This window comes from Mustelus asterias, chromosome 25, assembly GCF_964213995.1.
Source record: "Mustelus asterias chromosome 25, sMusAst1.hap1.1, whole genome shotgun sequence".
Lineage (NCBI taxonomy): Eukaryota > Metazoa > Chordata > Chondrichthyes > Carcharhiniformes > Triakidae > Mustelus > Mustelus asterias.
Window position 1 is genome coordinate 48,125,730 of NC_135825.1, and position 22,997 is coordinate 48,148,726.

At 44.2% G+C, this 22,997-nt stretch overlaps 3 protein-coding genes across 21 annotated transcripts in view; all 3 read left to right on the top strand.

The window, feature by feature from the left end:
- LOC144479160 (transcriptional enhancer factor TEF-5-like) overlaps nt 1-4,188 on the top strand; it is a 260,276-nt gene extending 256,088 nt beyond the window's left edge. For all 19 annotated transcript variants that reach the window (XM_078197743.1, XM_078197725.1, XM_078197727.1 and 16 more), the window contains one exon: nt 3,931-4,188. In XM_078197743.1, the coding sequence (XP_078053869.1) occupies nt 3,931-4,044 (114 nt within the window). In that variant the 3' untranslated portion in view covers nt 4,045-4,188. The remainder of the gene's footprint in view (nt 1-3,930) is intronic.
- The window catches only part of rpl10a (ribosomal protein L10a), a 368,503-nt gene that overhangs the window by 68,659 nt on the left and 276,847 nt on the right, over nt 1-22,997 (top strand). The gene's annotated exons all lie outside the window — the stretch shown is intronic.
- The window catches only part of LOC144479157 (sphingomyelin phosphodiesterase 2-like), a 103,412-nt gene continuing 96,918 nt past the window's right edge, over nt 16,504-22,997 (top strand). Inside the window, exon 1 of the mRNA XM_078197718.1 lies at nt 16,504-16,687. The gene's annotated coding sequence lies outside the window, so the exon portion shown is untranslated. The remainder of the gene's footprint in view (nt 16,688-22,997) is intronic.

Below are 22,997 nucleotides of genomic sequence, written 5' to 3' on the forward strand. Positions count from 1 at the left end.
AAAGGTCCCAGCACTGATCCCTGAGGAATGCCACTTATCACAGCCCTCCATTCAGAAACACACCTTTCCACTGCTACCCTCTGTCTCTTTGACCGAACCAGTTTTGTATCCACCTTGCCAGCTCACCTCTGATCCCATGCGACTTCACCTTCTGCACCAGTCTGCCATGAGGGACCTTGCCAAAGGCCTTACTGAAGTCCATGTAGACAACATCCACTGCCCTACCCTCATCAATCATCTTCGTCACTTCCTCGAAAAACTCGATCAAGTTCGTGAGACATGACCTCCCCTTCACAAAACCATGTTGCCTCTCACTAATACGTCTACTTATTTCCAAGTGGGAATAAATCCTGCCTCGAAGAATCCTCCCCAATAATTTCCCTACCACTGATGTAAGGCTCACCGGCTTGTAATTACCTGGATTATTCTTGCTACCCTTCTTAAACAAAGGAACAACATTGGCTATTCTCCAATCCTCTGGGACCTCCCCTGTAGCCAGTGAGGATACAAAGATTTCTCTCAAGGCCCCACAATTTCCTCCCTTGCCTCTCTCAGTATTCTGGGGTATATCCCATCAGGCCCTGGGGACTTGTCTATCTTATTGTTTCTCAAGAACCCCAATACCTCCTCCTTTTTGATCTCAACATGACTCAAACTATCTACACACCCTTTCCCAGGCTCATCATCCACCAAGTCCTTTTCTTTGGTGAATACTGACGCAAAGTACTCATTTAATATCTCGCTCATTTCCTCTGGCTCCACGCATAGATTCCCTCGCCTGTCCTTGAGTGGGCCAACCCTCTCCCTGGCTACCTTCTTGCTCTTTATATATGTATAAAATGCCTAGGGATTTTCCTTAATCCTGCTGGCCAATGCTTTTGCGTGACTCCTTTTAGCCCTCCTTACTCCTTGCTTAAGTTTCTTTCTACTTTCCTTGTATTCCACACTTGTTTCGTGTGTTCCCAACCTCCTAGATTTGACAAATGCTACCTTTTTCTCTTTGACTAGGCTCACAACATCTCTCGTTATCCAAGGTTCCCAAAACTTGCCATACTTATCCTTCATCCTTACAGGAATGTGTCAGTCCTGAATCCCTATCAACTTACACTTGAAAGCCTCCAACATGCCAGTTGTTGTTGATCTATTCAGTTCCTACCTAATATTGTTGTAATTAGCCTTCCCCCAATTGAGCACCTTAACTTGAGGACTACACTTACCTTATCCATCAGTACCTTAAAGCTTACTGAATTATGGTCGCTGTTCCCAAACTGCTCCCCTACTGAAACGTTGACCACCTGGCAGGGCTCATTCCCCAATACCAGGTCCCGTACGACCCCTTCCCTAGTTGGACTATCTGCATACTGTTTCAAGAAGCCCTCCTGGATGCTCCTTACAAACTCTGCCCCATCCACGCCCCGAGCACTAAGTGAGTCCCAGTCAATATAGGGGAAGTTAAAATCTCCCACCACAACAACCCTGTTACTTTTACACCTTGCCAAAATCTGCCTACATATCTGTTCCTCTATCTCCCACTGGCAGTTGAGTGGCCTATAGTAAACCCACAACATTGTGACTGCACCTTTCCTATTCCTGAGCTCTACCCATATTGCCTCGCTGTATGAGTCCTCCGAGATGTCCTCCCGGACTACAGCTGTGATATTCTCCTTAACCAGTAGTGCAACTCCCCCACCCCTTTTACATCCCCCTCTATCCTGCCTGAAACATCTGTATCCTGGAATGTTAAGCTGCCAATCCTGTCCTTCCCTTAACCAAGTCTCTGTAATGGCAACAACATCGTAGTTCCTAGTACTAATCCAAGCTCTACGTTCATCTGCCTTACCTGTTACACTTCTCGCATTGAAACAAATGCACTTCAGTCCACCAGACCCTCTTTGATGAGCAGCCCCACCCTGCCTGTTGAGTGAGAAGTTTCTCAATATTCACCCTGTTCAGACCCCTCAGGATTTTGAATACCTCTATCAAATCTCCTCTCGGCCTTCTTTTCTCTCAGGAAAACAGTCCTAACCTCTCTAATCTATCCTCGTAGCTACATTTATTTATCCCTGGAATCATTCTTGTGAATCTCCTCTGTACTCTCTCCAATGCCTTCACATCCTTCCTCAGGTATGACACCCTAAACTGGACGCAGTGCTCCAGATGAGGCCTAACTAGTGCCTTATATAAGTTCAACATGACCGCTTTATTCCTGTACTCTGTGCAGAGTCTGAAATCCCATGACATGACAATACTCGAGGTATATATTGTTGATTGCACACTTTTGTCTTTTTCTATACATCACACAGTGATGGAATCTGCCGGTTTTGACAATATTCTACTTTTGATCCCTGCGTACGTTCTTACTGTGAATTATTCCTACTGCCCAGCCTCCTCCTTTCCCACGATATCAAAACCCTTTTCCTGAAGCTATCTCTTCCTCATTCATGCTTTTAAAACTCAAGCTTGGATTCACCTCATTCGCTCGATTTTCCTGGTCGTCTTTCTCGCTGTAGACCTACGTCTCTTAGCTGGATTTCCGAAATTAGAAAAGACGTTCTGGTGGTATCAGTGTTGGCGCAGTGGGGGTGTGAGCCACATGAACTAGGAAAGTCGCTGGTTATACCTGGACTTGTATGGAGTTGGCTGATTGCAGTCAGTAGATCCAGGTGGAGTTATGGAGGTGGGAGTCAAATTGTGCTCTGCTACTTGCTGGAATTGCTGCTTGGATATGGGGTGAGAACAGAATGGGCCTTGGCTATAAGAGGCCTGCAGTGTGCAGTCAACACTTACATCCCAGTAGCTACTGAAGGTACCTGGTGCATGTGGATTTAACCTCCATCCACGTTCACTGGAGGAAATTTGATGAGAGATATCAGAATCCCTAAAGTGGAGAGGCGGCCATTCGGCCCATCGAGTCTGAACCATCGACTCTATCTCACCTCTTCCCTGCCCTACCCTGTAACCCCACGCATTTACAATGGCTAATCCATCTAACCTGCAATCCTGGGATACTAAGGCGCAATTTAGCATGGCCAATCCACCTAACCTCAGCACGGTGGCACAGTGGCGGGCACTGCTGCCTCACAGTGCCAGGGACCTGGGTTCAATTCTAAACCTTGGGCCACTGTCTGTGTGGAGTTTGCACGTTCTCCCCGTGTCTGCGTGGGTTTCCTCCGGGTGCTCCGGTTTCCTCCCACACTCCAAAGATATGCGGGTTAGGTTGATTGGCCATGCTAAATTGATCCTAATGTCAGGGAGATTGGCAGAGTAAATGAGGTTTACGGGAACAGGGCCTGGGTGGGATTGTGGTCGGTACAGACTCGATGGGCCAAATGGCCTCCTTTTGTACTGTAGGGATTCTATGATAACCTGCACATCTTTGAAAGTATAACTTCTATATTGGCAACAAAGAATAAAAATTTGGCTGCAGAGATGTATTTAAGGTTACTTGAAGTTGGCTCCAGTTTAACATTTTCTTTGTGTTCAGACACCTCCACGGCCTCTGCTGCTAATCTCTCTGATCTCCTCCAGCCATACAACACTCCAGAAAACTCTACTTTGTTCCATAAGATGCTTCTTCTCTTTGACCAAGCTTTTAGTCACCTATCCCAATATGTCCTGACAACACTTGGTGTCATATTTTGCCTGCGAACTCTCCCTGTAAAATACCTTCTGACATTACAGTAAGGCGCTCTGTAAATCTAAGTTGTTGTTGGACAGTATTAATCTGTCAGTGTCTTGTTTCCCTTTAGGACCGGTTCTTTAATGTTTCACCCCCTCCACCGCCCCCCCTTTTCTGGATCACACCCTCACCCTTACTTGCTGATGTTACTCCCTGAGGTCTGTGGTGATGCCAGAAATGTGTTGTTTTCTGATGTTTGTGCTGCTTATCTGTGTTTGAGCTCAGCTCTTCTCTCTCTTGTTTTCTGCCAGGTTGTGACCAACCGGGACACCCAGGAGACCTTGCTGTGTATAGCGTTTGTATTTGAGGTGTCGACAAGCGAGCACGGTGCACAGCATCACGTTTACCGATTAGTGAAGGACTAGGACCCCAGCTCCAACCTCCCCTACACAGAGGGTGCTGCCGCCTGCCATTTATCTACACATCTTGGTGCCTGCTCATTTTTACCAAACGCAAAAAAAAAAAATCTATTTTTCACAGAAATACAGATATTTTTACATCCGAACAAATGTAAAAAAAAAATTTACAAAAAAAAACGAACTGTCGTGAAGTCAAAAGAACAATATTCTGCACTAATTCTGTGAGGGTCATGTATGTGTGTGCGTTTTTATTTCCTCTCTCCAGAACCCAAGCTCAGTGAGAGGTAACGGTACGGTTTCTCTTCCTTTTTTTAAAAAAAGAAACATTAATAATATTTACACTTCAGGGATAGTAAATATTGGATAAGGATCACTTTCAGAAAGTATGTGTTAATGGGGGCTTGTATGTAGGAATGTTTGTATTTGAGGGAGCGGCAGGGGGGTGGGGGGGGGAGAGAAGGGAAGTAAAACACTCGCCATTTTGTTTGTTTGCGATCACAAAATGGCTGCCCAGCCCAAAACCCAAGGTGACCTCATTGTAGCCATGGCCAAGACACTTGGCGGGGGGTTTCGTACCGACACCCCTTTGACTTCTTGGGATGATTCGTTGTGGGGGTGAGGGGAGGGGCTGTTGACTTGCGAGGGGTCAGCCAAGTTCTAGGATATTTAAAGAGTTAATTAAAGGGCACCCCTCCCTGTTTCCATCTCTCCTGAATGGTGGAGCTGCTTTAGGTAACATGAGGTGGACACGATGGATTTTAACGCTGTGCTGGTTAAAATGGAGGGCAGGATTCGAAGAACAGGAGCCCGGGGCCCCAGTTTCTATTCAACTTTAAATTAGACCTGTGCAAATTACATATTTGTTTACCCAATCATGGTCTTATCGGTATTTATGGGATTAGAACATGTAAACAGGATAGTTTTTTTCCTCCCAACTGGTTCTCCCTTTCTGAGGGCACTGAATCTTGCTAGGATGCAGATCCATGGGCGTCAGTTATGTGGTCACCCTCCCTGTGTGATCCTATTCTATGAACATTGGCGTGGTTTCCACGGTATTGATCCAGCTGACTGATTAGAATCAGCTCTCTCCCAAATGAGTTGACTCTCTGTGGCTGCAGGGACAGACGGTTTGGGTATATTGAGTGAAATAATGAGGCGAGGAGATACAATCAGTTGAGGGGAGGGAAAAGCATTCGAGTCTGCAGAGGAAAGGCATTACTCTCGAAAAAGAGTGGTCAATAGGCCTCTGAACAAATTAAACAGAATTGTTTTCATTTGTTTCTACTTGAAACTACTGGTTTTGTTCCTGGCCAGTATTTGCAATGTGCTACAGCGATAAGGCTCCTCCAATTTAGTAGTAACTAAAGAAAGGCCCCTGTTCCAAACAGCTAGGCCTGGCCTTTTCATCCCCTGAAATAATACTGAGGGCACGACCAGCTGACTGTGTGCCCTCTCGCACATCAAGCACTCCTCTGGATTATGTCCTGTGATGATTCAGGCAGCGAAAGATAGAGCATGCACCTATGTGGCGCCCTTCATGGCTTCAGAACCCCAACATGCATCACAACCGGTGAAGTACATGTGAAGTGTAGTCACGGTTGTAATGTAGGAAACACAGCAGTCAATTTGAGCACAGCAGGCCTCCATCGAACAGCAGATCTGATAATGAGGAGATTATCTGTTGAGTGGATAGGAAGGTAGATAATGCTGATGGTGTCTGTATCAGCCTTGGGTCTGGTTGGCTGATGTTTGAGCTGAGTGCTGTATAGAGATATATTTGGTGGGAAAAGCCAGACAGCGTGCCTTCCTCATCGTGTTTTCGAAGCACTAATTGACCACCTTTGGGGTTCCGGTTCTCTGTGGGTGATGGCGAGTGTTTGTTCTGCCCGCTATGTTCATGTTTTCTTGTTGTTGGCAACTGGTTAGAACATTCTTGTATTTGAGATGAAGCTAGTAATGTACCAACCTTCACTGCTGGAGACCACGTGGGGCAAAGGGCTGGGTGGGTGGTGGAGATTGGGGACAAGTGAACAGAAACTCTGCACTGAGTTCCGATACCATCTCACTTATCTCCGGTCCCCATCTCTAAATAGTAGAGAGAGTGACGGATGAGTTTGAGTCTATGGAGAAGTTACAATGCCAACTTGGCAGCTTGGTTTTAATGATTGGAGATTGTTGATTTGTCGAAGGGAGTGTATCTGAATGCCACAGCCCACACTCTGCTGTCCGGTTTCTCCACAGGTTTTCATATCCTCCATCTGAGAATACATGTGGGGACTGACAGTAAGATTATCTTCTCGTATCCAAATTATCAGCAAACACGATCAGAGTTCCGGAGGTTATAAGGCTGTTTATTTGACTCTTGTTCATGTGTTAACGGCTGTGCAGCAGGCCCAGTCCTGGCCTGTTGTTTACACAAGCACCTTTTCAGCAAAGATAGCGATTGGGAAACACACTAACTGGTCCTTTTAATCTCTCTTTTCCCTAATATGGAGGCTTTGCTCAGTTTAGCACTCCTGATTGCTGCCTTGGCTGAGGTCAGCGAACTCACCACAGGCCAGCCAACAAATTCAGAGCCTTTGCTCTCTTTACGGTTGAGAGGCAGACTTTATTTACTTCCAAGGCCATCAGGATGGCTGTTGGAAAGGTTTTGAACGAACCTTTGGAGATTTGTTGATGGTGTCAGGCGAGCAGTGGGCTACCAGGGGTCTTTGGTATGTGTCCCGTTTGGGGAGGCGGGGGGGTGGCATATTTCTGTATGTTAATTGTTATTTTAGTACAGAGATGTGGTTTCAAGATGCAAAGTCCTGATTCAAACATGCCCAGCCCCCCCCTATCAACCGTGACTAATTGGAACTGTGAGTCTTTCTAATTCCATTTGTGTCTCTTGACCAGTTCTTGCTCCCTCTTCATTCCCTTCACTTGTTGTTGTTACTAATATGGCCATGACTGTTACAGAATGAAAGAATTTGGCTCTAGGAGCTGTGTGCTCAGAAATGTTGTCAGAAGATAAAAGGTCCTGGATTGTGTCCCTAAGTTCTCCCATTTGGTGATGGTGACTGCTACTTAACCAGCGCTTTCAGAAATGGAAGCTAGCTTCATCTTTGAAAGTACCCCAAAGAATTCTTTTTTGTTTAGTTTCATCAATTTTATCAGTCTTTTTAAATTTTCAGTTGACACCTGAAAATAGGAGGTGGGGATAAAGGGCGAAGGATAAAGGAATAGATAATATTTAGCATTCCCCTCCCTCTCGCGCAGTGTAAATCTCAATAATAAATCTCACCTTCTTGAGGGCTATTTTGGATGACTCCCTCTGCTAGTGTCTTAACTGCTTCCCTGAAGATCCCTGGAGTCCCTGGCTGGCTCAGTTGATAATGCACTACATGGTACATGTGCTAAAGCATATAGAGAACATGGTACAAGCTTCATTCACAGGTCTATGCTGCCTCAGCAAAAGGGGATAATGAATGTAGCCTCCAAGGCCCTAGAGAGGAAGGGAGAGAACTTCCCCGTTGCTAATCCGTACGTCCCCACCGGGACGTGTTAGTGGGTGAAAGTCGGGCAGGAACAGAACCCAGGTTTGACTGCGAATAGTTTACCACCTTTTTCAAATGGTTTGGGTCACGTGTAGAGAAAATTGGCACTAGGGTGAGCTAGTACGAGGCTGCTCTCTGCATTCCGGAGAGAAATCAGTACCTTCAGAAACTGGGGTTGAGGGGAGATACCTTTTAACGTCACTTTACCCAGCCGGGCACTGATCAGAATGAGTCTACCACATGATAAATACTGCTCATGTTATCACTCCTCCCCCACCCCATCCCCCCACCTCAACCTCTGCCCACACTTGCTTCCTCCATCTGTAATACTGAATGAACTAGACAAAGACCTCGAACACAAGGAGATCCTCCCACCCACCCCCCCCCCACCCCCCCAACCCATCCCCCAGCAACGTCTGTGAACGACTACCTCTGGAAACGTGAGCATGAACAAAACATCCCAGTCAGCAGAAGGGAGGAAAAGCAGTTGAGAGTCTCTGTACCGGCAGAGGATTGGCTTGCTTTGTAATTTCATTTCTTTTACACCAGAATTAACATTTTCTTATTTTAAAGGATGTAACAAATAGTGGGAGTGGAGGAATTTTAGAAAAGTAGTGGGTTCTTTTCTATATATATATTCTATATGTATATTATATATATGACATATAAGAGGCACTCAGAGATGGTACACAGGCACTGTTGCATTCGGGTATCGAAAACTAATTTGTTAGTGATGTCACCTAGCACTTAACTCTGCTGTAAATATCATGTACACAATATTTCTTATTGTGGTTGTCCTGCCACACTCACATTTACTCCAGTTATTAAAGCCTTTTTGTTAGCCTGGACAGTCAGTATGCTGTTCCTTCCTGTAATATAATCCTGTTTTTTTTTTTGCATTTTTGTAAGGAAATAGGTACCTTCTTTATATGTCAAAATACTTCAGATCCATGTTTGGGGAAGACGGGTTCAAGCCCAACTTGCAAAGCATGGGCCCCAAGTCTTCCCCAATTGGCAGCTGTTGAGAATCTAGAGTTGGTTTGACTTATTTTTGGGGGACTTCTTTGGTTTCCAATGAGCACCAGACTCGTGCTATTTGTCTGAGAGTCTCACTCAAGCCAAGTGTAGGGTGTGCAGGCAATTGGAAACACCAACAGAGGTGGGGAGGGGGCTGGGGGGAGTGTGGTCAAAGCCCAACCATTTGGAGGCCACTTTCTTTTGAATTTTAGACTCTGGACTATCAAGTGGAAGACCGATCTTGCATCCAGAGTCTGACTGGGTACTTGACTCAATTGCAAAACCCAGCAGGAACTAAGAGAAGAGCTTGATCTTATCAGCCATATGTAGGTTACCTATCCCAATGGAAGCTTGGCGTTTCTGTTTAATCTCTGAATTGCTGAAGGCTTTCTTCATTTTAACGGGCATCACAATGGTTAGCACTGCTGCCTCACTGCGCCAGGGACCCAGGTTCAATTCCCGGCTCGGGTCGCTGTCTGTATGGAGTCTGCACATTCTTCCCGTGTCTGTGTGGGTTTCCTCCAGTTGCTCCGGTTTCCTCCCACAGTCCGAAAGACATGATGCATTGACCATGCTAAATGCTCCCTCAGTGCACCCACACAGGAGCCAGAGTGTGGTGACTAGGGGATTTTCACAGTAATCTCATTGCAGTGTTAATGTAAGCCTATTTGTGACAATCAATAAACTTTACTTTAAAATGGCTCCCCTCGGACCTCCTTCCCAGAAGAGAAGCTAATAGGTTAACATCTGCATGTGGCTCGATCCCTTCACCCCTAACAAAAATAACCTAGAAAATATTTAATATTAAAAGGACGGGTAGAGGTAAACACTCCTCTGGCCACTGTCTGGTGTGACATCTGAGTGTTGGCAAATGGAGATACTGTGTACGGGACATCTGTAAGAGGACATTCATGATGTTGTTCCACCCAGTGGCCTGAGAAATTCCTACTCTAGAACCTTTCACTGGTTACAGGTGTTTAGAAGTCATTCACCCCTTGGTTTTCTGTCAGTGTTGTGCTTCTCTTTACCATTTGAAACTAGGACACCAAGATATGTCAATAGGATTTTTTTTGTAGATATATATTTTGAAGAATCTTTGTAATACTACCTGTGAAGGCTGACAAAAAGGACACAATCGTTTGAAAAAAAATGTCCTTCTTGATTATTGTATTGTATAGGAACATTACCTCCTTCTTGGCCAATAGCGATGGACTGTTTTTTTAATTATTATTTCCTCTCACAATGCGAGGGTACACGGGGGAGGGGGGGATATAATAACCTTTAACTCCTGGTATGGTGCTTTGTATTCTAAAAGAGGCCTTGAGTTTACAAAGGCGTGAACCGTACCAAGCGGAAGAGTCACTCAATTGTGGGATGCAGGGATAGTTGTTCGTCATTGTAAGCTTTTTCAGTGGGTCACACTTGCTTGCAAATTGCTTCCTCCAGTAACAATTCGCCTCAAATTTGTGGAACCAATTTTGTTTATTTTGCGAATTAGCCAACAAAATTGACGGCATAATAACGGCACACAAAATCAAAGAGATATTCTTTCTGTGCTCTTGGTGAATTTGTGGTTTCAAATAAGTTTCTCTATTCCTTCTGGGAGAAAACAATACCTTTGGTTCATTTTGCAATAACCTTCTTTGGGGAACGTCCTTTCTCCTGTAACTTTGGACCTCAGCCTAACGAGGTGTCCAGCATTCAGCCGCACGCAATCCTGAACATCCTGACCTTAAACCTAAGGTGTTCTATCCTATTTGCATTTAGACTTCCTATTGGCTGGACCGTGGTTGCTTGAAATTTGTGGAGTTTTGGAAATGGCAGTTTTTAAGTTATTTTTGGATAGGTGTGAATCAGAATACCAAGCTGTATTGGTATCACCGGCTTGAAATATTAACCAATCAATGGAGGCAACACGGTGGCACAGTGGCTAGCACAGTACCAGGGGCCCAGGTTTGATTCCAGCCTAGGGTGACTGTGGAGTTTGCACATTCTCCCCGTGTCTGCATGGGTTTACTCCAGGTGCTCTAGTTTCCTTCCACAGTCCAAAGATGTGCAGGTTAGGTGGATTGGCCATGCTAAATTACCCCTTATTGTCCAAAGATGTGTACTTTAGGTGGATTAGCCATGCTAAATTGCCCCTTAGTGTCCAAAGATGTGTAGTTCAGGTGGATTGAACATGCTAAATGGGGCATGGATATAATCTTTATGTCTGGTTCCTAGTATGCTCCCTTCTGGATCTCAAAGGACAAAAGCCTTAGACCACTCAAACCACCACCCTTCCTTTCCTAGGACCTTCAATAATGGAACTCTCCCTCAGTATTCTCCCACAGCCTGCAATCTCTATCACCTAAGCTTCACTTCATACACAATGTGGCCTCTACTCCTTTCAAGCTTGTTGCTATGCACGTAGGCCCTGTCCCTTTACCTTTGCTTTTCCTCAAATTGTTTTTCCAACAGTGTGCCTTTGTAATTGAGGCAGCAGGGAATTTCCCTTGAGAGGTCAACCCGGCCATCTTTGTAGATGGATCCCAGAATCCAAAGCATTGTGGGAAAGCTAACGAGAGTTGAGCACGAGCAACAGAGTGAGACCCACTGTTGTAGGACTTGGCCCGAAGGAGTTAAAAATAAAGGTTTTAAGAAAAGTTTGTATTGTCGTTATGGTAACCGTGAAGGACTTTAACATGCAGGTACTTACAGATATGAGGGTCACTGCTCTTTAATGGCAATCCCTAAACTGTGTATTCTTGATGAAGTACAGTACATTTTTGTTTTTATTCCTCTAAACCATATTTTATCACATGGTGCAAAGGTAATTTGAAACAGCAAAGATGTGTTAATGTGTGATGAAATTGTTTTTATGTATAATATTTCTCTGAACTGTGAGGGGGTTTTATTATATATCCATTGCCTTATGTCCATCAACTTAATCTTGGTGCCTTCAGTGCCCAGATCCTTAAACAAAATAACAAAAAAGCAATAAATATTTGTTGGTGGTTGTGTCTGGATCTTTGTGTGACTTGTGCTTTTTTATACTAAAAGGGTTAGGTTGGAGTGTGGGGAGACCCTGTAGCGCAGTGGTAGCCTCCCTACCTCTGAGCCAGAGGTTCCAGGTTCAAGTCCAACTTCAGGACTTGACGGCCAGGGAAGGTGAGTTTATAATGGAGCCAAACAAGTTGATTATCAGCCTGTAAACCCATCCAATAAACTCAATGGCAGGCACCAATTTCCTGGTCCGCCACATTGCCAAAGACAATGTTGAACCACTGCAATACTTTGCCCAAACAGAATGATGGACCAATCCAATGGAAGTCCCTGGTTGCCACATTACCTGAAAGAGGATGGGAAATGAAGTGTGTACCATGTTGAACTGGTTATGGTGCTGAACTATCAGTCCAGTTAGTAGGAGCTGAAATTTAAGTGTTCTTTTAGTTTTATTAGTGTTACAAGTTGGCTTAAACTAATACTGCTATGAAGTTACTGTGAAAATCCCCGAGTCACCATGTTCCGGCGCCTGTTCGGGTATACTGAGGGAGAATTTATCATGGCCAATGCACTTAACCAGCACGTCTTTCAGACTGTGGGAGGAAACTGGAGCACCCCTGGTGGAAACCCACGCAGACACGGGGGGAATGTGCAGACACATTATGAAGTTAGCCTAGACCCCAACTGTTTAATTTTGGCATTAGGGTGGCCCAGTGGTTAGCACTGCTGCCTCAGCGCCAGGGACCTAGATTCAATCCCGGCCTCAGGTGACTGTGTGTGGAGTTTACACGTTCTCCCCATATCTGTGTGGGTTTCCTCCCATACTCCAAAGATGTGCCACTTACGTGCATTGGCCATGCTAAATTTCTCCTAGGTGTCAGGGGGGCTAGCAGGGTAAATACATGGGGTTAAGGGGATAGGGCCTGAGTGGGATTGTTGTCTGTGCAGACACGATGGGCCGAATGGCCTCCTTCACTGTAGGGATTCTATGATTTGTGTGAGCATAAATGTGATTCTATTGACCCACTGGGAAGCATTTATTAAAACAAACTTTATTTAACATACAGTTTAACTATAACAAAAAGAATTAGTGTAACTTAAAATACTTAAAAATGACTAGATATAATTCTTAACTGCTAGCCTATCTCTATTAGTTCCAATTTAAGCAATATTTCCCATAGATGTAAACTCCTCTTCAGAATCAGTTAGCAAAAACAGACAGGCTTTCATGGGTTGCCATTCCTCAAGCTTTTTAACACCTCTGGAGAGAGATTTTTTTTTTTACAGGTCCCAGACTTCAATCTCCAGAGAGGGAGGGAGGGAGAGAGAAGAGCTCCTGCTCCTTGCCAACCCAAGCAAAAACTGTCTGCTTTTTCCCCCTCTCACTCCTAGTCTAGCTCCTCCCATTCACATGACTCTCTCATCAATCTATTAAAACCCTACTCTGAAACCCAGGGGGCAACCCAAAAATTTAACAGAACTGCATTAGCTCAGATTAAAACAAACCCCTTATATCTAGGATCAATTATGCCTCTACATTCTCAGTGTGTGGGCTGCCTGGAGCAGACACATCAGCACCATAATCAGAGCTGAAGTTTAAAATGTTCCCTTCACAGGAAACATTTTAATACATTTCATAAAGGCACAGTATCATCATAAAATTAAGGAAAAAAAGCTGGCATCGGTAAAATTGATCATTAATTATTGGATTGTCACATAAGCCCAACTGGTTCACCAATGTTCTTTAGGGAATTAAACTAATTGTTCTTAACATGGGTGGCACGGCGGCACAGTGGTTAGCACTGCTGCCTCACAGCACCAGGGACCCGGGTTCAATTCCCAGCTTGGGTCACTGTCAGTGCGGAGTCTGCACATTCTCCCCGTGTCTGCGTGGGTTTCCTCCGGGTGCTCCGGTTTCCTCCCACAGTCTGAAAGACCTGCTGGTTAGGTGCATTGGCCATGCTAAATTCTCCCTCAGTGTACCCGATCAGGCACCAGAGTGTGGCGGCGAGAGGATTTTCACAGTAACTTTATTGTAGTGTCAATGTAAGCCTATTAGTGACAATAATAAATACACTTTAAAACTTAAAACCTGATCTCACTTATATATGACTCTAATTCCCCATCGATGTGGTTGACTCTTAACTGTGCTTTGTGAGTATTTCAGTTGAATCAAACCCATACAGTGGTTCAAGTCCACCTGCCATGCCAGAGACAGTCACCTCCTGAAAGTTAATAAGTTAGTGCACAGACCACGTAGGAGTTGAATTCTTGCCTATGTCTGTAGCCTAGCCTGTCGATGGAATGGTACCTATCAAATAACAGCTGAAGTTTCTCCCATCAGGATGTTGAGCAGAATCACTGGAGAGAGTCCTGATCCTATCTAATTACAGGGAAAAGAGGAAATGTTGGCCAAGAATACACCCATGAAAAAATAGTCAGGAAAACACTGGAGGACCATGGACAGTGTAATAGAGTGACGTGGAAAAGATAAACTTCACGTTGTGTTGACTTCAGTTTCAGCCATGTTATTCTGCCGAGGCCTGGGTCACAGGTCAGCCTCTTTCTCACAGGACAGGAAGGGGTCAACAGGAGAGCCCTTTCAAAAGCTCTTCCCCCCCTTTATGGTGGTCATTTTCTCAGCTAGATTGGGCAATGCCCCAAGTATAGGCTACATATTTGTGTATGATCTGATTAAGGTCCAGTACTGAAGATCATGGTCGCAATGAGTCAACCAGTTCTCCATTTGACTAGTTTCTATGAGTCTCACCCAGAGGTTAACTGAATTCCAACAGCTGTAATAATCAAACCTGCCAATCTCACACTGTAACAAACTGTTCCTTAAATAACCTCAAATTCCCTTCCTGTGCCAGCTACTGAAGAAAAGATTTATCCTGAACCTGAACCCTGCTCTTTTGGCTTTCCGCTCCATTGGCCCTGATATTGACAGGAATTGGATGCATGGGGATGGAGGAAGAGGAGATCAGAATTTCAGGCACACGATGTGAGATTTTAACTCTGCAATGTTTCTCCTTCTGTAACTTGTTCCTCACTCAGAAGTTAGCCTTGGCTTCCAGTCAGATGGGAATCCATCTCAATTAAGTCACAGTGTTGGTATTTGGAATGCCTCAATTCTGGTGGCTGTTGTTTATATTCTTGAAGTACGGTACATTTTGTTTTTATTCCTCTAAACCATATTTTATCACATGGTGCAAAGGACCCTTTCTTCTTACACATATTGTCCAGCATCACACATTCCCAAATGCCAACTCGCCATTCCACTTGTTTCATGATAAACGTCAATATTCACTGAGTGGATAAAGTTAAATTTTATTTATTAACATCACAAGTAGGCTTACATTAACATTGCAATTAAGTTACGGTGAAAATCCTCGAGTTGCCACACTCTGGCGCCTTTCAGGTACACTGAGAGAATTTAGCATGGCCAATGCACCTAAGCCGCACACCTTTGGACTGTGGAAGGAAACTAGAGCACCCGGAGGAAACCCACGCAGACACGGGGAGAACGTGCAGACTCTGCACAGACAGTGACCCAAGCAGGGTATCGAACCTGGGTCCCTGGCGCAGTGAGGCCAGTAAGAAGTTTAACAACACCAGGTTAAAGTCCAACAGGTTTATTTGGTAGCAAAAGCCACACAAGCTTTCGGAGCTCCAAGCCCCTTCTTCAGGTGAGTGGGAATTCTGTTCACAAACAGAGCATATAAAGACACAAACTCAATTTACATGAATAATGGTTGGAATGCGAATACTTACAACTAATCAAGTCTTTAAGAAACAAAACATTGTGAGTGGAGAGAGCATCAAGACAGGCTAAAAAGATGTGTATTGTCTCCAGACAAGACAGCCAGTGAAACTCTGTGGGGGTTACAAATAGTGTGCCATGAACCCAATATCCCGGTTGAGGCCGTCCTCGTGTGTGCGGAACTTGGCTATCAGTTTCTGCTCAGCGACTCTGCGCCGTCGTGTGTCGCGAAGGCCACCTTGGAGAACGCTTACCCGAATATCAGAGGCCGAATGCCCGTGACCGCTGAAGTGCTCCCCAACAGGAAGAGAACAGTCTTGCCTGGTGATTGTCGAGCGGTGTTCATTCATCCGTTGTCGCAGCGTCTGCATAGTTTCCCCAATGTACCATGCCTCGGGACATCCTTTCTTGCAGCGTATCAGGTAGACAACGTTGGCCGAGTTGCAAGAGTATGTACCGTGTACCTGGTGGATGGTGTTCTCACGTGAGATGATGGCATCTGTGTCGATGATCCGGCACGTCTTGCAGAGGTTGCTGTGGCAGGCAGCAGTGTTAACCACTGTGCCATCCATATCATATATCATATCTAACCAAAGGCAGGGCTTTGGGTGTTACGCCAAGTGCCTCACTTTTCGCAAAAATTCTGTAACGTTTCCAGTGTTAGTGATAGATATACAATGGAACAGTGAGTGGTTGAAGGGCACTTCACTGAAAGGGGAGGGGTGGGGGGTTCTGCGAGTGGGTCAGAGAATTCCATTTTGAAGTTTTCTGTGCGTTTCAACATCTTTTAAACCTTCAAGCTATACGGACATCCCTGATAGCAATGTACACAGTTGGTTCGGCACTGGGTGCCCATTTTTATTTTCTTCTTCAATTTTCTGCTTTTGTCTGCACTGTAATATGCATTTGGACTGCAATAGAGTGCTGAAGTTCGAGTTTAGTCATTGAAGGATGGTCACTGAGGGAATTTAAGGGTTAATTTCTAACTGAAGTCTGGTCTCTCTTTAATTTAGTAATTAACTAAAAGTTGCTCTTTGGGTTGGAAGAAGGGGAGTTTTAGTTCAGCCTCAAACAGGACAAATTCTGGTTCCGCTTGTGCTGCAACTAGTTAATAGATAACTAGCTTAAACAAGTTTCCAGAGACCAGATTCCGTTGAGTATAAAAGTAGACTATTTTAAAATGCTGCCTTTGTCTGCACTGGAGTGTGCCCTTGGACTGCGGTATAGCACTAACGTTGGAGTTTGATGACTGAGGAGTTTGGTGAGAAGGGAGTGAGGTGATCCTTTCCTTTTCTAACTGCCCCCCGCCCCTCCCCCCCAGAGTGGCAGCCTTGGTAAGTAGGACCTGGTGAGTATTTCTCATGTCCTGAATATACCTTAATCTAGAGGGAGTAAAAGTAAAGGGAGTAATTTAAGGGTTAAGTCATGGCAGAGCAGCTCGGCCATGTGGAATGCTCCTCTTGTGCGATGTGGGAAGTCAGGGACACTTTCAGTGTTCAGGGTGACCACATGTACAAAAAGTGTCTCCAGCTGCAAGTACTCAAAATCCGTGTTTTGGAGCTGGCGCTCCTATTGGAGTTACTGTGGAGCATTCACAAGGATGAGGTCTTTGTGGATAGCCTGTCCAATGAGATGGTCACACTACAGGTAGAAAGGGAATGGGTGACTGCCAGACAGAACTAAACAAAGAAAACTGTTAAGGCATGAGGCATGAGTTGACTAAGATAGATTGAGGAACTTCATTGAAAAGCGTGACAGTGGATAGGCGGTGGTTAATATTTAAGGAACAAATGTATGCATTGCAACAGTTAATCAATCCCTTCTGGCACAAAGGCACAAGAAAAGCAGCCCAACCATGGCTAACAAAAGAAATAAAGGATAGTATTAGATCCAAAGAAGAATCATATAAAGTTGTTAGAAAAAGTAGAAGCCTGAGGATCAGGAGCAGTTCAGAATTCAGGCAGAGGACCAAGAGATTGGTTAAGTGGGGAACAATAGAGTATGAGAGTAAACTTGCGAGTAGCATAAAAACAGACTGTAAACGCTTCTACAAATATGTAAAAAGAAAAAGATCAGTGAAGACAAATATCGGTCCCTTATAGTCCGAAATAGGAGAATTTATAATCTCAAGCATTATGGTGCAGAAGGAGGTTATTTGGCCCATTGTGTCTGCATGATTTATCCAAACAAGCATCATGACTGAGTGCCATTCGCTATACCCCTGAACATTATTTGAATAGAAACAATCATCTAATACCTTTTTGAATGCCTTGATTGAACCTGTCTCCACCTCACTTCCAGGCAGAGCATTCCTGACCTGAACCACTCACTTGTGAAAAAGATTTTTCTCGCATCACATTTGCTTCTTTTGCAAATCACTTCAAATCTGTGCCCTCTTGTTATCAATTCTTTTACGAGTGGGAACAGTTTTCTCCCTATCTACTCTGGCCCTTCATGATTTTGAACATCTCTATCAAACCTCCTCTTAGCTTTCTTCTCTCCAAGGAGAACAGTCCCAACCTCTCCAATCTTTCCTCATAACTGAAGTTTCTCATCCCTGGAACCGTTCTTGTAAACACCTTCTGCACTCTCCAATGCATTCACATCCTTCCTAAAGAGTGGCATCCAGAGCGTTACACAGCCGAGGTCTAACTAGTGTCTTGTATTAGTTCAGCATAATCTTCTTGCTCTTGTACTCTATGCCTCTATTGATAAAGCTTAGGATATCCTGCCACCTAGAATGACTCATGCACATATACACCCGGATCCCTCTGCTCCAGAACCCCCTTAAGAATTTTACCCATATTTTGTATTGTCAGTCCATGCTCTTCCCAACAAAATGCATCACTTCACATTTCTCCGCATTGAACTTCATCTGCCACCTATCTGCCCACTCCACCAACTTGTCTATGTCCTTTTGAAGCTCTGCACCATTCTTCTCACAGTTTATAATGCTTCAAAGCATTGCATCATCCACAAACTTTGAAACTGTGCCCTGCACACCAAGATCTGGGTCATTAATACATATCAGGAAAAACAAGGGTCCCAATACCGACCCTTGGGGAACACAACTACAAACATTCCTCCAGCCTGAAAAATAACCATTGACAATTACTCTTTTCATACCTATAATTCAGCCAATTTTGTATCTATGTTGCTACTGTCCCTTTTATTCCTTGAGCTGTAACTTTTCACACTAGTCTGTTGTATGGCAATGTATCAAATGCCTTCAAAAGTCCATGTACACCACATCTACCGCATTCCCCTCATCAACCTTTTCTGTTACCTCCTCAAAAACTCCGAGAAGTTAGTTAAACACGATTTCCCTATTAGAAATCCATGCTGGCTCTTCCTAATTAACCCACATTTTTCCATGTGATTATTAATTCATAGAATTCTATCCCGAATCATTGTTTCTCAAAACTTGCCCACCATTGATGTGAAACTGACCAATTGTAATTGCTGGGACTAACCTTACAACCGTTTGGTAACAAGGGTGTAACATTTGCAATTCTCCAGTCCTCAGCACTCCCCCTGAGTCTAGAGAAGATTAGAAGATTATGACCAACGCCCCTGGAATTTCCATTCTCGCTTCCTTCAATATCCTTGGATGCATCTCATCTTTCCCGATGCCTTGTCAACTTTCAGTATCGACAGTGTATTCAACATTTCCTCCTTATTAATTCTGAACTCTTCTAGTGACAGTGTTTCCCCATCTGTTACCATGGTCTGGGTAGCATCTACCTCCTTGGTAAAGTTGGATGCAAAGTATTAATTTAATAGCTCAGCCACGTCCCCTGCTTCCATGTGTAAATTGCCTTTTTTGGTCTCTAATCGGCGCTATGCCTTTTTACTATTTTTATGCCTACAGGGCAGCACGGTAGCACAGTGGTTAGCACTGCTGCTTCACAGCTCCAGGGTCCCGGGTTCGATTCCCGGCTCGGGTCACTGTCTGTGTGGAGTTTGCACATTCTCCTCGTGTCTGCGTGGGTTTCCTCCGGGTGCTCCGGTTTCCTCCCACAGTCCAAAGATGTGCGGGTTAGGTTGATTGGCCAGGTTAAAAATTGCCCCTTAGAGTCCTGGGATGCATAGGTTAGAGGGATTAGCGGGTAAATATGTGGGGTGGGATTGTGGTCGGTGCAGACTCGATGGGCCGAATGGCCTCCTTCTGCACTGTAGGGTTTCTATGTTTCTATGTTTGGGATTCTCTCTTATATTGGCCGCTATTCTTTTCTCATAATCCCTCTTTGTTTCTCTAATGAGCCTTTTTACCTCCCCTCTAACCTTCTGTATTCCTCTTGATTCTCAACTGTATTATCTACCTGTCAAAAGCACACTTTTTCTTCCTTATCTTAATTTCTATCTCTTTCATCCAGGAAGCTCTGGATGTGTTTGCCTTACCTTTCCCTTTTCTGAGAATATAACTCCATCATATCCGGACAGATTTTCCCACCAACCTTTCATTCCAGTCTAACCAGCCCAGCTCCTTTCTTACTCTATTGAAGTCCGCTCTCCCCCGTTAATTATTTTTACTCTGGATTGCCTTTTCTCCTTTTCTAGCATCACCCCAAACCCTACAATACAATGATCACTGTTTCCTAAATATTTTCCCATGGACACTTGATCTACTTGGCCAACCTCATTTCCAAGAACCATGTCCAACGGTACATCTTTTCTTGTTGGACTGGACTCATACTGCTGTAGAAAATCTTCTGAACACAATCTAGGAACTTTGCCCCTCTTCATCTTTTACACTACCACTGTCCCAGTCTACATTCGGGTAATTACAGTCCCCCATTGTAACTACTCTATAATGTTCGTATCTCCCTGTAATTTCCCCGCAGATTTGTTCATCTGCATCCTTCTTACTAGTTGGCAGTCAAAAGGTTACACCGAGCAATATAATTGCACCCTTTTTGTTCCTTAGTCCAGTCAAATTGATTCTGTCCTTGAACCCTGTTAGAGGGGTTTAGGATAACCTGGGACCAAAAGGACAAATAGATTAAGATAAACTAATTTAGAGTGAATATAATATAGAAAAAAATACAAGATACCTGGAGTTACAAAGGTGCAGTTTGCATAGAAACACATATAACCACAGTTAGAGAATTTAAACGTGTATCTTTTGAAAACATATTGTATTCTGAATTAAAGACATACACATTGGCTAATGACGCTCTAGGGCATGATGGGATACAGCTGAGTGAGAAGAACCATATTCCTTGAAAACAATACAGCTTCTGAGAACTATCTTATCAGCTTTAGAAAGTACAAGCTTCCCAGACAGTAGAATGAATAGAATAATTCAATTTTCCTGATAAAGGGTTGCTAAGTAAACAGTGGGAAAAGAACTTTCGAACTCAACGAACTTATGCATTCTCATGCTGCCAGAGAGTGAAATGTTATTGGCCAAGGTAAATGTTTCATACTAAAATGATTGGCTCACATCTGGCTAGGATGAGCAAAGAGGCGGACAAATGATTGTTGAAAATGTATAATTGTGATACTGATAACAATGCTATTTAGAATAATTTGGGCTGCCCTAAATCACTCTCCCACACGCGTGGACCAGGCCTGGGCAACAATAAAGTATATCTTCAACCAAAATTACTGTCTCCGTGAGTTCTTTGTATTTGCTGAGCTGTAAATAATAAAGGGAAACCTCCCACATTAAAGCCAGCATAATACATAGGTCTCTGAAAATCTCCGACAAACTCTCTTTCTCCAGCACTGAAATGCTCTCCTTAACCAATACAGCCACCCCTCCCCCTTTCCAATTTTCTGAACACCTTATACCCAGGAATATTTAACAGCTAGTTCTGCCCTTCCATAACATCATATTTCCACAATGCAATCTGTGCCTGTAACTCCCCAATCTTATTTACTATACTCCGTGCATTCACATAAATGCACAGTGACCCTGATTTAGACATCATTACTTTCTCCTTTAAACAACAACAAAGAACAAAGAACAGTACAGCACAGGAACAGGCCCTTTGGCCCAACAAGTCTGTGCTGACACAGATGCCTCTGTAATCTAATATTTTCTTCCCTCTACATGGTCCATCTGCCTCGATTCCCTGACTATCCATGTATCTATCCAGATGCCTCTTGAACGTTGTTATAGAATCTGCTTCCACCACCTTCTCCGGCAGCGCGTTCCAGGCATTCACCACCCTGTGTGTGAAAAACTTGCCCCTTACATCTCTTTTAAACTTTCCCCCTCTCACTTTCAACCTATGCCCCCCTTCGACCCAGGGAAAAAGACTCTGACCATCCACTCTATCCAAGCCTGTCATAATCTTGTAAACGTCTATCAGGTCCCCCCATCATCCTCCAACGAAAACAATCCAAGTTTGTTCAACCTTTATCATCCATTTTCTCCAAACCAGGCAACATCTTGGCAAATCTCTTCTGCACTCTTTCCAATGCATCAACATCCTTCTGGTAGTGTGGCGACCAGAATTGTACACAATACTCCAAATGCAGCCTAACCAAAGTCTTATACAGCTGCAACATGATTTTCCAATTCCTATACACAACCCCCCGACCGATGAAGGCCAGCATTCCATACGCCTTCTTGACCACCTTGTCCACGGGGAAGGCGATATTATAGCTAGACGATTAATCGAGAAACTCAGCTAAAGTTCTGTGGACCCAAGTTCAAATCACACCATGGCAGATGATGGAATTTGAATTCAATAACAAAAAAAATCTGGAATTAAGAATTTATTGATGACTGTGAAACCATTGCCGATTGTCGGAAAAACCATCTGGTTCACTAATGTCCTTTAGGGAAGGAAATCTGTCGTCCTTATCCGGTCTGGCCTATATGTGACTCCAGAGCCACAGCAATGTGGTTGACTCTTAACTGCCCTCAGGCAACTAGGGATGGGCAATAAATGCTGGCCAGCCAGCGACGTCCGTGTCCCATGAATCAATATAAAAACCTGAGTTGCCACATTCAGGAAATTGTGGATCTGCATGCCTAGATCCCTCTATATGCTAATATTTCTAAGGGCTCTACCATTGACAGTATACTTTCCTTCTGCAGAGGACCATCCAAATCACATCACCTCACATTTGTCCAGGTTAGATTCTGCCAATTTTCGACCCAGGTCTCCAGCCGGTTTATATCCTGCTGTATCCTCTGACAATCCTCCTCACTATCCGTTACTCCCCCAATTTTTGTATCATCTGCAAATTTATGAATCAGACCACCTACATTTTCCTCCAAATCATTTATATACATGACAAACAACAGAGGCCCCAGCACTGATCCTTGTGGAACACCGCTTGTCACAAACCTCCAGTTAGAAAAGTACCTTTCCACTACTGCTCTTTGCTTTCTGTGCCCAAGCCAGTTTTGTATCCATCTTCCAGCTCACCTCAGATCCCATATGACTTCACCTTCTGTATCAGCCTGCCATGAGGAACCTTATCGAAGGCTTTACTAAAGTCCATGTATACAACATCCACTGCCCTGCCCTGGTCAATTTTTCTTGTCACTTCCTCAAAAACTCAAGTTTGTGAGACACGACCTCCCCTTCACAAAACCATGCTGCCTATCACTAATAAGCCCATTTTCTTCCAGATGTGAGTACATCCTGTCCCTAAGAATCTTCTCCAATAATTTCCCCACCACTGATGCCTGTAAT